This window comes from Lycorma delicatula, chromosome 9 (genome assembly GCF_047948215.1).
Source record: "Lycorma delicatula isolate Av1 chromosome 9, ASM4794821v1, whole genome shotgun sequence".
In the NCBI taxonomy this organism is placed as follows: Eukaryota; Metazoa; Arthropoda; class Insecta; order Hemiptera; family Fulgoridae; genus Lycorma; species Lycorma delicatula.
Genome location: NC_134463.1, coordinates 29777806 through 29791710, shown reverse-complemented (window position 1 = coordinate 29791710; position 13905 = coordinate 29777806). Strand labels below are relative to the sequence as shown.

Here is a 13905-nt window from a genome sequence, read left to right as displayed (position 1 = left end):
CCACATACAACCTAAAAGTAGCGAACCTAATTAAAGTTTATCAAAAAAAACAAGAAATACATTTTTTTCAAACCATGCTTTCCCATTGCATCTTAAAATAGGATTATTGACTAAGTCATTTTAATTTTATTTTCTTTTACCAATACATCCACATATTTGCCATCCATTTCAGTTGGAAAGAGAGAGGAATGTTTTTTTATCACACATAATGGTACTGGAACTCCCGAAAACCAAGATGTGCAATAATAACCCCATTAAGTATTTTATTACACAATATTGTTGAATTTTCCATTCAGCCTTGTTAATAGTAGGTTTCTTGAACATAAACAGTTTATGCATGCTGGGCCACTTTTTTAAAATGTCTCTTGCGTGTTAAACTTCAAATGAAGTGGGGTTCTTGCAACATTCTTCTAGTATTTTTATATATCCTTCACTAGCTTTGAATGACTTCCTTTTTCTTCATACATGCCAAAGTTTTGATTGCATGCGCAATAAGAGTGTTCCCTTACTGGGTATACATGCTTTATTTTGACAGATTTAGTTCCATCTTCTTAGCTGCTATTACAGTACCTTTTGCATTTTGATATGATTCATCTTTGTCTTTTCATATCTTCATACTATTCTTCTTCCAAGAAGATCTCTTGTTTTAACTTCCAATAACTTTTGTTTCTTTCTACTTGAGGTGAATCATATAATTCACTGCTATTCATATTATCACTTGTTGAACTACTGTCACTATCACAACTAACAATTTTGTCCACAGAACTCATTTTATTATTAGTTTAAACCACAAACAATACACTGGCATAAAGTGTTGATGTGATGCACCATCAACATAATCTCAATCCTTGCTCTCTGGATGAAGGGCAATATTGCACAATCACAAAAAACATATAGCTCAGCTAACTTTGAATGTATTGAAATAGTTCTGGCAGTGTTTGCTAGAATGTATTACAAGGTATAAAATAAAACGATCTCCCGAAAAAAGGCAATTTTGCCAAATTGCTCTTATTCCATCTACCTTTTCAATTTTTACTTCAAAAAACATTTGTATATACATAAACAAATAAAAATAAAACTGAAACACTTTGCTAGTCTAGTATTATTATGTTGATAAACCTTTGTTGATACTAATTAAAGATTCTCATAAGATGATTTGTATTGTTAATCAAATTAGTTCATTTTAAGGTCATTAAAGTATGGCATTAAAAATTATTTCGGTCAAGATGTAAAACTAATATGTATGCAACTGCCAAAATTGGTAAATAGTTGTACTTGATGGTAGACTTCTACTGGCACAAGTTGTAAAAGTCCATAGAAGATTAATAAAAGCAACAACATTGAAAGATAAAATGTTAGTAAAATCTTTCTATGATTCAATACGAGTTAAATTCCTAGGAAAACGAGTAATTGCTAATGTTTTATTAAAATCTTATTGTTCTTATAATGTAAGATTAAACAAATCAGTTAGGATGATTGAATTAAGAAAGTGTGCATAATTAATTGTTCTACATTTTATCTCACATTGTTAGGCGCAGTTATTCTGGTATTATGAACTTTTTTGAATAAATAAATAAACTATTCTGAATTTTAGGATTATCTTTTTATTAATTACCTGTAAGAAATTACCTTATCTCTTAAAATATTATCTTTTATAACATTCTTACCCTGGTAGAAATTATAAGCTTTTGCTGTTTTACATCAGATTCAGTTTTATATGAAGTTGATCAGACCAGACCCACATGGTATTTATACCATTTTGCTCCTCAGTTAGTTAAAAAATAATTAGCTATTTTGTGAAATCCATGAAATTGTGATTTTAAACTTAAATAAATATTTTTTTTATTTTTGTAATTAAATTTTGAGCCTTTGTTTAAAATGCTTTCTCTAACGGTTGAAAATTACATTTTTGATTGATTTTATTCTTCAGGTGTTAGTAATTTAATGAAAAATATTTAAACAGTAATGATTATATTATGGTATACTTCAGTAATAATAATAATACTTCAATAATAATTAAATAATAATACTTCAGTAATAATTAAAGATGCAAAATAGATCTTTCCTCTTTAAACTTAGTATTTTGGCCTAAGTTGAAAAGTTGGCTGGCATGAATATATTCTTCAGTAAAATTCAAGACTATCTTAAAATTATCATTTTCATGATATAAGGAAATAAGTTACAGAAAAAAAAAGAATTTAACTGATGCTACTGTTAATATGCTTAAATTTTTTTGAAAGTTGAAATGTATGAGCTTAACCTAAAAATAGTGTTTTTAATAAACTAAAGAAGCTGTATAAAAATTTTGTTGCATAAAATGGTGAAAATTTTCATACTTATATTGCGAGTGAATGTAGGTAGGTAGGTGTTTACATTTCTCATTGATTCAAGAAAACTTTTCACACTATATTTTTCTATTTATATCCTGTGACACAAAATAAGTTTGTGGGTAAAATATTTTGCTTTTAATATACTGAAAGAGATTTTTCCAGTAAAACATCAGTTTAAACAATTTTCTTATTAATAGTTTCTGTTTTTCCCCTTAATCAATTGCTCTTTGTAATGTGTGATACCTTTGTAATTTTTTTTTATTAATATTGCGTTGTTAGTTGTCTCAGATTACTGTATATTTGTTGTGTTAATATGTATGTGTAATCATTATATATAATTTAAATTTTATCTAAGCCTCTGCACAAAATTAATGCCTTTGCTGAGATTTGGTAGAAAGTTACTTTTTTTCAGCTTTAGACCAATTGCAATAGGTACTTACTTGTAAAATGTGATAATCAGAATTGCTGTAAGTAATAAATTTTTGTCTCTTTTGTGTAATATTGTAAAATTCCAGTCATTAAGCCAGCCTATAAACTTTATCAAACATTGGTGTGAAAGTGTGTTAAATTTAGGATAATATATTATATCTTGGGATTTTTTCATTTTTTTAACAAATTCATTTCAAACATTACAAAAAAAAATTATTTATTGCTTTAATGGTCTTGTATCATAATTATTAAAGAATATACATATTATTTTAATGGTAAGTTCTTTATGCCAGAAGGTAACTTGAAATTATACTTTTATTCTTTACAGTTTTATCAATGAGATTCCAGTGTTATGTTCTCATTATATTCTGATTACTTAAGACTTATGCTTTCATTTATATATTTTTTAAAATTTTCATTTATCACACTTTATAGCATTTAAATTATTAAATTTATCTGTTACAATTAGATGATTAGCAGGTTAGATGATAATTTTTCCAAACAGAAAATTAATAACCTGTAATCTTTATTTTCTTCTATTTCTAAACTTGTAATAAGTGTGAGATTATGAAACACCATTTTTACCTATTTTGTGTATGGTTCTTCTATCATTTGATGATTGTTTTAATCTTAAGTGATTTATTTCTTGAATTATGTAACAAGCCATTTGGCCATATAAAGAGATAACAATAGTAGTAAATAAAAGGAAAACACCAAAGACAGTGGATTTTTTAAAATTCTTGTATACAGAAAAAAATAACTGTCAAATTTGTCATGAAAAAAATGGTTTGTCTTGAAGAATTAATTCTTAAGAACCAATAGAAAAAAACCGAGTTTTATATTTTTATAATACACTAGCTGACTTGGCAATGCTTTGCCATTTCTAAATTTGAGTATATAGATTAAACGAACACAAGTGAAAGTTTGATAAAACATTAAAAACTGAACACTACAGAACTTCACTAAATTTAACCTTTCCCTTTTTCCTCTGTCTTGCAAAAATATTTCTTTTCATGTAACTAATATATATTCTGAATATGAGCAGATTAGACCATAAATGCAATTTTTCCTAATATATTGACCCCAGTGCCATACAGTGGGTCCAATTTTTTTACAGAGGTATTTCTTTCCGTGTAACATATGAGCCAAATTGGACCATAAATACAATATTTCAAAACATCTTGACTTCAGCACCACCTAGTGGGTTCAAATTAATTCAGAAAACTTCGCGGGCGTGTCCATAGCAACTCACCAAAGTTTCATCACAATCAGATGAATGGTATATAAATGCATGCAGGACAAACAAACGTTCATTTATATATATAATATTAAACTTATGTTTTTTCTGGTTTATTTTTGAGAGCATGAGTTTATTTGAAGGAAGGAAATGTGCAGGAATTATGTTACATTACAAAATAAAACCTATTTCAAGTTAGTGTAGTTTAATATCCTGTAACTTTGCTTTTTTGTCTTCAGTCATTTGACTGGTTTGATTTTGATGCAGCTCTCCAAGATTCCCTATCTAATGCTAGTCATTCCATTTCAGTATACCCCCTGCATCCTACATCTTTAACAATTTGTTTGCCTGCCTGTCCCTCCAATATTAAAGCGACTATTCCAGGATGCCTTAATATGCGGCCTACAAGTCTGTCTCATCCAAATTTTCCAAATTGTCTTTTCCAAATGCTTCTTTCTTCATCAGTTTGCCACAACACATCTTCATTTGTCACTTTATCCACCCATCTGATTTTTAACATCCTCCTATAGCACCACATTTCAAAAGCTTCTAATTTTTCTTCTAAGGTACTCCGATCGTCCAAGTTTCACTTCTATATAAAGCTAGTTCCAAACATATACTTTCAAAAATTTTTTCTGTCATTTAAATTAATATTTGATGTAAACAAATTATATTTCTGACTGAAAGCTCGTTTCGCCTGTGCTGTTCGGCATTTTATGTCGCTCCTGCTTCATCCATCTTTAATTCTACTTCCCAAATAACAAAATTCTTCTACCTCCATAATCTTTTCTCTTCTCATTTTTACATTCAGTGGTCCATCTTCATTATTTCTACTACTTTTCATTACTTTTGTTTTGTACTTGTTTCTTTTCATGTGGTAGTTCTTGCATAGGACTTCATCCATGCCATTCATTGTTTCTTCTAAATCTTTTTTACTCTTAGCTAGAATTATGATCAGCAAATCATAGCATCTTTATCTTTTACCTTGTCCTGTTATTCCAAATTTTCTTAACTTTGTTAATAAGTAACATAAAAAACTAATTGCATCATATTTCAGAAGATGAACAGTGGTTTTATTAATTTCTTTTCAGAAAATTGCTTTCAATATATATGTGGCCATTTAAAATAAATGGTTCTTTTTAAAGATATAGTTCACTAAAAAGGTTGATTGTACTTCAATTGAGATCTGAAAGAGCAATTTTTCTTAAATGGCCACCATATTGAAACCACCATTAAAATAATGATGTGCTTAAATTTGAATTATAAAATCTATAATTAGGACATTGAAATTGTACTATTGTAAAATCTGGATACTTTATTAATATGCAGTTCATTTAGATTTTCTTAAATAAATTGAAACTGCTGTGTATAATGGAGTATACAGTATACTTAAAAAATTATTTTATTTAATATAAAATTCAGTTTTTTCCAGTAAGTGGTTAAGGTATAACTTTCAAAAAGTGTTTTATTTTGTTAAACATACTACAGTGGGAATTTTCTGAAGTGAATTCATTTTTAAAAAAATCTTTTTGAGTAAAAGTTCGTAATATACTGTTATTAAGCAGTGGGAGTGCTGCTTTGTAAGTCCAAAGTTTGATTGGTTTGACTTGCAGTAGGCAAACCAAGAATTTTTATTTTCATTAGCTAAAATTGAAATTTTAAAAGAACTTAAACTAATAAAATTTTCTTTGCATCACAAACATAAGAAAAAAGCTTTCTTGTGACATAAGTTCGTGTTTTTCACAGATTTAAGTGTAACCAGAGTTGTCTTCAACCCCTTACCGGTTTCTTTTTTTACAGAAATGAATGTTATCTTGCTCTAACTAATAATAATTTTTTTTGCAGGCACAACTTTTTTATTAGACAGAAATAAATGCAGTATTTGCAAAATTTCAGTCACATATATACAAAATATTTAGTTTTATTATTTTACCTAGACACAAAATATTTACATAATTATATACTTACATTTGTATATATTTATAGAATTTTACTTTATAATAAGAAATACAGTGCTCATAATTGAACTACTCACCTTTATGTTATCAGGTCAGCTGATTACGTTCAAATACACATGAAAATCCCTCGTTTTACACTGTAGTAAAACTATCAACTAGCATTACAGAATACTACTAAAAAAGCTACATAAAACAAGATAATGTTATGACAGAAAACTTATTAAAACCAGACAAAAAGTCGATTTGGAAATATTTTGACAAAGGCCCTAATTGTGCACATCGGCTTTGTTGTAATATTCCATCAAAAACTGGTAAGGGGTTAAATATTATTGGCTGTTAAGTTCAAAGAAAATATTCAAACAGAAGTATTCATGAAGGATGGACAACCTACATCTGAATATTTTTATTCTGTTATAAAAATAATTAGGCTTCTAACAATTGTGGGTATGTAAAGATTGTCTTAAATTATATCCGTCAAGATATTACAAAGAATTTTATTATACACATCAAGATTAATTTCATGATTTATTTAACTAAGAAATGATTTCTTCATGAAATCATAATGCATCCGTAGTCTGAGTTCAATCATATTTTATGAGTAAATTACAGCTAAAAACTAAGTACAATAGGACTGATTGCATTTTGTCTTAGATTTATCTTATTCAAAAGTTTGTCACTGAAGTAAAGTATTATATTCAGACAATTTTTAAAATTCTCTTTATAAGAAGCATACAGACTGATGATCTAGACCGATTTTCTTTAATGATCAAAAATATTATTTTTGCAAGTGTCCATAAGGGAAAAACATTCTAACAGAGAATTCTATCTTATGTTACCTGAAATACAAAAGCTCTTTATACATATATAAAAATCACCATACGCTTCATTGACTTCAAATCTTATTAAAAATGTATTTATAAAAATATGTAATATTTATTGAATTAGATGTGTGTGTGCATGTGTGCGTGTATGCAAATTTATGCAGAATTATATGTATTACTTGTAATCATTTTAGATAGGTTTAAATTTAGTTCATACATATTTAAAAAAATACATAAATAAGTAGCATTTAAATAAAATTGTAAATTTGTTGAATTATTATCTTTATTAATAAATATTAAAAATATGTATTACCTTGATAAAATGCACAATAAAAAGATCTTGTTGGTTGCTAATGTAATTCATGATTTTGAAAATTTGTGCGGATTCCTCATGTCTCATGTGATCTTCCAGTATAGTATGTTTTTTTAGAATTTTTTCACAGATTTAAGCTAGCACTCTATTCTTATTATCTCTGGTAATAATTAGACAAAATCGATTACTATTTAAATTTTTGAAATGTGTTAAATGTCTACATTTTTCCAGTGGGAACTCTACACTCCTAACTCAATTATATGGAGTCTGTGTGTGTAGTTATTAAATTGAAATTATAAAAAATTTACTATTTGTTATTTTTCAATTCTGAGTAATAAAAGTTTTCTCCAGGTTAATATTTTTAGATCCAAATTAAAACAAAATTCATTATTGCATTTGCTGTTTATAACAACATCTGGAGTAACAAGTTTTATCAACACATTTAAAGATTAGGTAGCATGCTGTAAACTGAAGGGTATAAAATAACTTTATGAAAGGATCCAATAACCTGTTTCCTTTTAACATAGATAACAGTGGATGCAATTGGCATTTGTTAGTGATTAATGACTATAGCTATTTTATACTATATATTTTATGCTATAGCAATAGGTATTTTATACCTAAACTCACTCTTAGTTATATTTTCTGACCTAGGGGATGAATCCCTTACAGGTTGTTACATGCATGGTATATTTTCTATAGTGTCTGATTTAGGTGCGATTGGATGGGTCTCCCCCAATTGGTATATCACACAGTTTCTCTTTGGGCATGGTGCCTTTCGGGTGAGTTTGGCTAGGTTTCATTTGGTGGATTCGAGTCAATGCTTGGATTGTGGGACTGAAGATACAGTGGACCATGTCTTCTATGTCTGACCTTGATACGAGGTCGAATGTTCATGAGCTGTTAGGGAACTTGAGAGAATACATTCCTTTTTGGATCTCCGTATTAACTTGATCCGCAAGGAGTAGTCAATGTCCTGATTGTGACTTTGTAATGCCATGCGAGACACCAGGTGGGGGTTTGGGGTTTGTCCCCGGTTCCTGCGTGGACTGGAATGAGGTTGTGTTCTCTTTGTTAAATGACCTAAATTGGTTGACTTATTTGGGTCTAGGTCTGAATTTCTCTGTTGTGTAAGACATAATTTTGATTAATATAAGTGTAGCACTGATTTAACTTTAAACATTTTTTCATTTTCTGAGGCATTCACAGTCACGAACGGTGCTGTCAAATCTGGTCTAGGCATGGGATACACGCTTCAGCGGTTTCGGTCAGTTAGATTGAGGGAATCATGCTAGGTTGGATGTGAAGATGTCTGTTTGAGGCCTATGTGAAGGCAAAATTTGATATGTATTTTACTGATATAAATGTCTGTCAAGGCATTTACATCGGTGGCATCCCAACCGAGGCCTGACTGATGACTGAGATGTAATCAGTTAGACGGTCTAAAGATGACCTCCGGTACTTGAACAGAGGGGGTGGTGTGGCAATTGGTAATATCACAAGGTGGGTATCTTCCCCCTATGGGGTTGGGATGACCTCTTAATACAGGCCAGTACTTTATTAATGTTCATGTAATTATACTGTAAAAGTCCAAAAATAAAATTATTGTACACATTTTAAGATAAATTTTATAATGCCTTAGCAGCAAGAAACAAAACATTAATGTAAAATGTCTTAATTCTTACAGAAATAATAATTTTTTTACTGTTCATTGATAAATGATTACATAAATGGGAAATGGTAGACCTAAGATGAAAGAGTTAATACTGACAGTTTTTAGTTTTTGATTGATAACTGCTTCTCCCGTTTAGCCCAATTTCCCTTCACTTATTCAAGCAGATATCAACTGGTGTCCCTTCCTTTTGCTTACTGATGTACTGTAGTCGCAATCTCCTCAATTGTCTTACACCCTTCTGAATGTGGTATGAGATTTTCCTGTTATCTAAGGATGCCTCCTCTTCATCATCACCATTTCCAGAATATTGTTGTATGCCTACCCATTTATGGTAACCTGGCAAATACTGATGTTTTTTCTACCAATATAACCATCCATCATTGGCATTAAATTCTGAATTTTCTTTATTTTTTTGCTTAAACTGTCTTGCAAATCAATCCAGTAACAGGCGAGCCTTTTCCTCTTAAGTGTTCATCCTCAACTTATTTATACTTACCTTTCTGCATCATTTTTCTTCCAGTCTCCAATCACCTCCCCAACTCTGAAGCAGTAGTTTTTGTTGTTAATTCAAATCCAGAGACAATCACGTTATAGCATGTAGTTTCTCCTACATAGTCACTACAAACTTGTTTATCACCAATTTTTTGGGGTGTAAAACAATGAAGTACATCAAACGACTATTTACTAATGTAACCAAGAAAAGTGGCAAAGATATTCTGGCATTGTTGATATCCGATACACAACTGACGAAGTAAAGAGCAGGTTAGAGGGTGGGGGATTGCATGTCTCAACTAGTGTTATGCATGTTACACATGAAAGGACTGTAGCAGACGCCCACTTGCAATGCCTTGGCAAAGTAAACTACTCCTAATTTTATTACAGAGAATTATTCATTTTTTGGCTAGGGCCAGATAGTCGAAAGTATATACTGTATTTAGCTTATTAATTGTCTTAAAAATATTGTTTAAATTGTTTTACCAAAACTTACTTTTGTTTTTTTTTTAGCTTAAATAATTTTAAACTCATTTTTATTTATTAATACACAAGTTATTAATTACATTAATGGTGTTGTCTGGTAGAAGATAGAAATCAATTTAAATTGATTTCACACACTTATAAATAAAATTAACTTAAAATTTCACTAGAATTTTTTAGTGAAATTGAGGAAAAAATCTAAAAGTTGTCTAAAATGTGATGAAAAAGCAGAAGTTAAATGTTGCATAAAAATTTCAAGTTTAAGATAATGTATAAGACCTCCCTATCTTTACTCAACAGCACCTTAAATGTATGCATTATTAGAAATACACAATTCAGGAGTTTTTAATTCAAAACAGTTTCTAAATTGCCATTAGAGAAAAAAATTTATGATTATAATACATTTGTAAAGTCTGAGGTTATAATATTTTGTAATCGGTTTAATATTTTTCTAAGTATATTATCAAGTGGAAATGTAACTGAATAATATCACATTAATGTTATTAAAGAAATGAAATAAAATTGCCAAAGATTAACATATTAACATAATAATAACATATTAAACAATTTATTTATAAAAATCTGTTAATAAAATTACACATACCTAGATTTCTTTTATTCTTAATTTGAAAATGAATAAAAGTACTTTTGGGCTGTCATTAATGTTTGATAGTTGATTTTATAAAAGGTGAAAGTGTTTTTAGCTAGAATCATTTTCTTTCAATCTGCCAGTATTGTTTATTATATCTTAATATTTACATAATAAACATAGATTGAATGAAATAAAAATGATTGAAAATCATGATGTGACCAGTCTGTGAATTTTGAAACGTAATTGCAAATATGAAGTACAGGATAATTAGGTATGTAATAAATAGTTACTTCATATCAAAATTGATGTTTTTATGAAAACTATGTTATGATTACTATGACTTGTTAGAAAAAAGCAGTGTAGAAAATTCCCCAATTATGCTCAAACATATGTAATGCTTTTACGTAAGTAATTTAGATAAATTTCTCAAGGATTGTAAAAGATAAATTGGCTTCCCAACTTGTGTCCAATATATTCTAACTTATAAAAACATCCTCCTGTTTTCAGAATTTTAACTTATTTGTATTTTATTTTTTTATAAATTGTTGAACCAACTACTCACCCTTAAAAAAGAAGTCATCAAAATAACTTTACTTTGTAATTTTTAAAAAGTTACACACCTAAGAAGTAGTTAAGTTATGTATAATAATAATAATAATAATAATAATAATAATACAAAATAAAATAAGATTATAATTTATATTTTTTTAATTTTTCTAATTTGTACAGCAACATTATCAGATACTTGAATTTGTGGGGGATAATTGAAGGCTGCATAAATCTGAAAAGAAGCTTTTTTCAGAAAACTAATAAGCTGTAGCTATATGATGTTATATAAATGATCTGGAAATAATAATCTAAAGAAGAGTAATTATTATATCTATTTGAAGCACTAGTTCACGTCTTAAAAGTTCAACAACCATGTTCGTCAGTTAAATTACATAAACAGCACAACAAACTGAAATGATAACATGATACAGTTCACAATGACTTTAGTAACTATTAGTTGTCCATATTTAAAATGTTTAATTGTGATGAATATTTTTATTTTAATGTGTATATAGTAGATGTGCCATAAAAACAAATTTTCTATTACATTTTTTTTTAATAACAATTTGTACAAATGTTGAATAATTAAACAAGTTATACAGTAATTACAAATAGAATCTCTTTTATTTTTAATTTGAAACTGAGAAAATATACTTAGGCTGAAAAGAAGAAAACTTCTTACTTTACCTATTAATAGGCAATATATATACATTTGTACTACACCCATAATATTATACTAGTCCTACTTTGTTGATGTGATGCAATACTATTATACTGTATGACCCACTGAAATTACTAGATCTGAATGTAATCAGACGATAAGCACACCTTAAAAAAATACAAAAAAAAAAGTTTGTGGCTAACTACTTAGCCACAAAACAGTGGCTACATAACATAAATAGAAAGCTTTTTTACAAAAGTTGTATTAGGTATTGCACACATCCATAATAATTCCATTATAATGAAGATCTACACAGTATCATGTATACAATTTACTAATAACTATGCATTCAAACTTTAAAAATACACCTAGCGACTAATAATACACGAGTAATAACACATTACTTGTAAATAAATTACAACCAATATTTATACAAAAACAGCCAGCATTTTCAGAAAAGATTAAAGTTATCAAAGTAAATTTTTCTGAAAATGCTTTGATATTTTTAATTTTCTGAAAATTAAAGTTATCAAAGCAAATATGTTGATAACTTATGACTACACTATTTAGTGTAGTAGTAATGAACAGACTGCATCCACCGATATAAAAACAAAAACATCAGTAGCTGTGATATTACTGTAAGAAAGAAAACATATTGCTGATGACGAAACACACGTAAAAAATCAAATTTATATAAATTTGAAATGTAAATATCAATTAGCAGGCCTATGTAGCATGAGTGGTAGCGTCTCGGCCTTTCATCTGGAGGTCCCAGGTTCAAATCCCGGTCAGGCACAGTGTTTTCAAGCATGCTACAAATCATTCATCTCATCCTCTGAAGCAATACTTAATGGTCCTGAGGTTAAAAAAAAATTGTATTTAATATCAATTAAAATATGCTAATTTTACACAGAATACGCAAATACACAAACTCAACAAAAATTAAATATTTAATTTAATTTTTGGTAATACAGTGAACAATTTCCAATCGTTTTCAAGGCATCATTAATTAAAGCATCATTTAGGCAACTCCATTGCATCATGGTTCTAATAAATTTGAAAAAATATTTTTGTGTTCAAGGTGAGACGCCTACTATACTTGGTCACTTTCTCAGTTGTATATTACATTAATAAACTATTAAACTTACAAATTTGAATAACTTGTTAACGGTTTTTCTGTGTTCTGTTTACAACAGAAAATACAGGGCCTAAAAAATTGATTGCCTTAAATTATCAATAAAATAAGATAATAATATTTTACGATCTGATTATTTGGTCTAGACCAGTAAGTAAGAATTATAAATCTGGCAAATAAAAAAGATAATTTTGAAAGGTTCTTCAAATCTTGTCTTATTACAGAAAAAAATTTGTACCTTGAGAAAATTCTAAAGATGTTTTTAACTACATTTATTTCTCAGTTTATAATAACCAGAAATTACAATTTAAATTTATTTTCTTTGATTATTTTAATTGAGACACACTTACTTAACAAATTGAAAGCCTGTTGTAAATTTATTTCAGAAATTCTTGAATTTCTAAATTTTTACCATCATCCTAGGCTTGCTGTTTCAAGAAATATAGTTTTTAACCTAGATACATTTAGATTTACTGTAATTATACCTAATGTTACTCTTATAGTTGAGATTGCTTCGATAACTATTTATGAAAATCATGGAATATAACACATGCATTCATTAACTGTGAAAAATAAATAATGCAAATATAAATTAATTTACTATTAATACATCACAATGAATTATGATTGATAAATCCATGTAATCATTCATTTATAGAGATAAGTTATCAATGAATAACTTATTCATTTAATGCACAACTCATCACTAACTAACATTAGCAGTTGAAAAAAACATGGCAGCACCAGTTACCTGATGATAGTCACAAGAAGTTAAATTTAAAAGAAATAAATCTGGTTCAGACTCAAAAAAGTCTTATCAGTAGCATAATGGATATTTGCTATAATGAATGCAATATCTAAAGGCAAGTCTGTAGTATGTTACAGCATCCCCTCCATACTCTTATCAATCGACAATTTCTCCTCATACCAAAAGCCAAAGTAGTATACTGCAAAAGTCAGATCAATTAATTTGCAATGTATCTAATTACAATATCATCACTATTATGGTAATGAAATATGTTCTGATAAATTGTTATAACAAATAAAATTATTTTGTTCAAGATAAGTATGCTAAACTAAGGTTTTGCCATAAATAAACAATAACAATGACATAATACAAAAGTAGTACATGAAATGAGTTATTTATAAGCTATAATGTTATATATTTGGGTATAAATTTAGATATTAATAAATGACAATAGTATGGATATGGTAAATAAATAAAAAAAA

The 13905-nt window shown here is 28.3% G+C and overlaps 1 protein-coding gene across 5 annotated transcripts in view; it reads left to right on the top strand.

Moving 5' to 3' along the window:
- The window catches only part of LOC142329899 ((E3-independent) E2 ubiquitin-conjugating enzyme UBE2O), a 123913-nt gene extending 112514 nt beyond the window's left edge, over positions 1 to 11399 (top strand). For 4 of the 5 annotated variants that reach the window (XM_075374820.1, XM_075374819.1, XM_075374816.1 and 1 more), the window contains one exon: positions 6046 to 7134. In XM_075374820.1, the coding sequence (XP_075230935.1) occupies positions 6046 to 6074 (29 nt within the window). In that variant the 3' untranslated portion in view covers positions 6075 to 7134. Of the gene's footprint in view, positions 1 to 6045; positions 7135 to 11059 lie in introns of those variants that run through there. The other variant, XM_075374818.1, reaches the window with a different exon arrangement.
- Positions 11400 to 13905: the final 2506 nt, after the last annotated feature.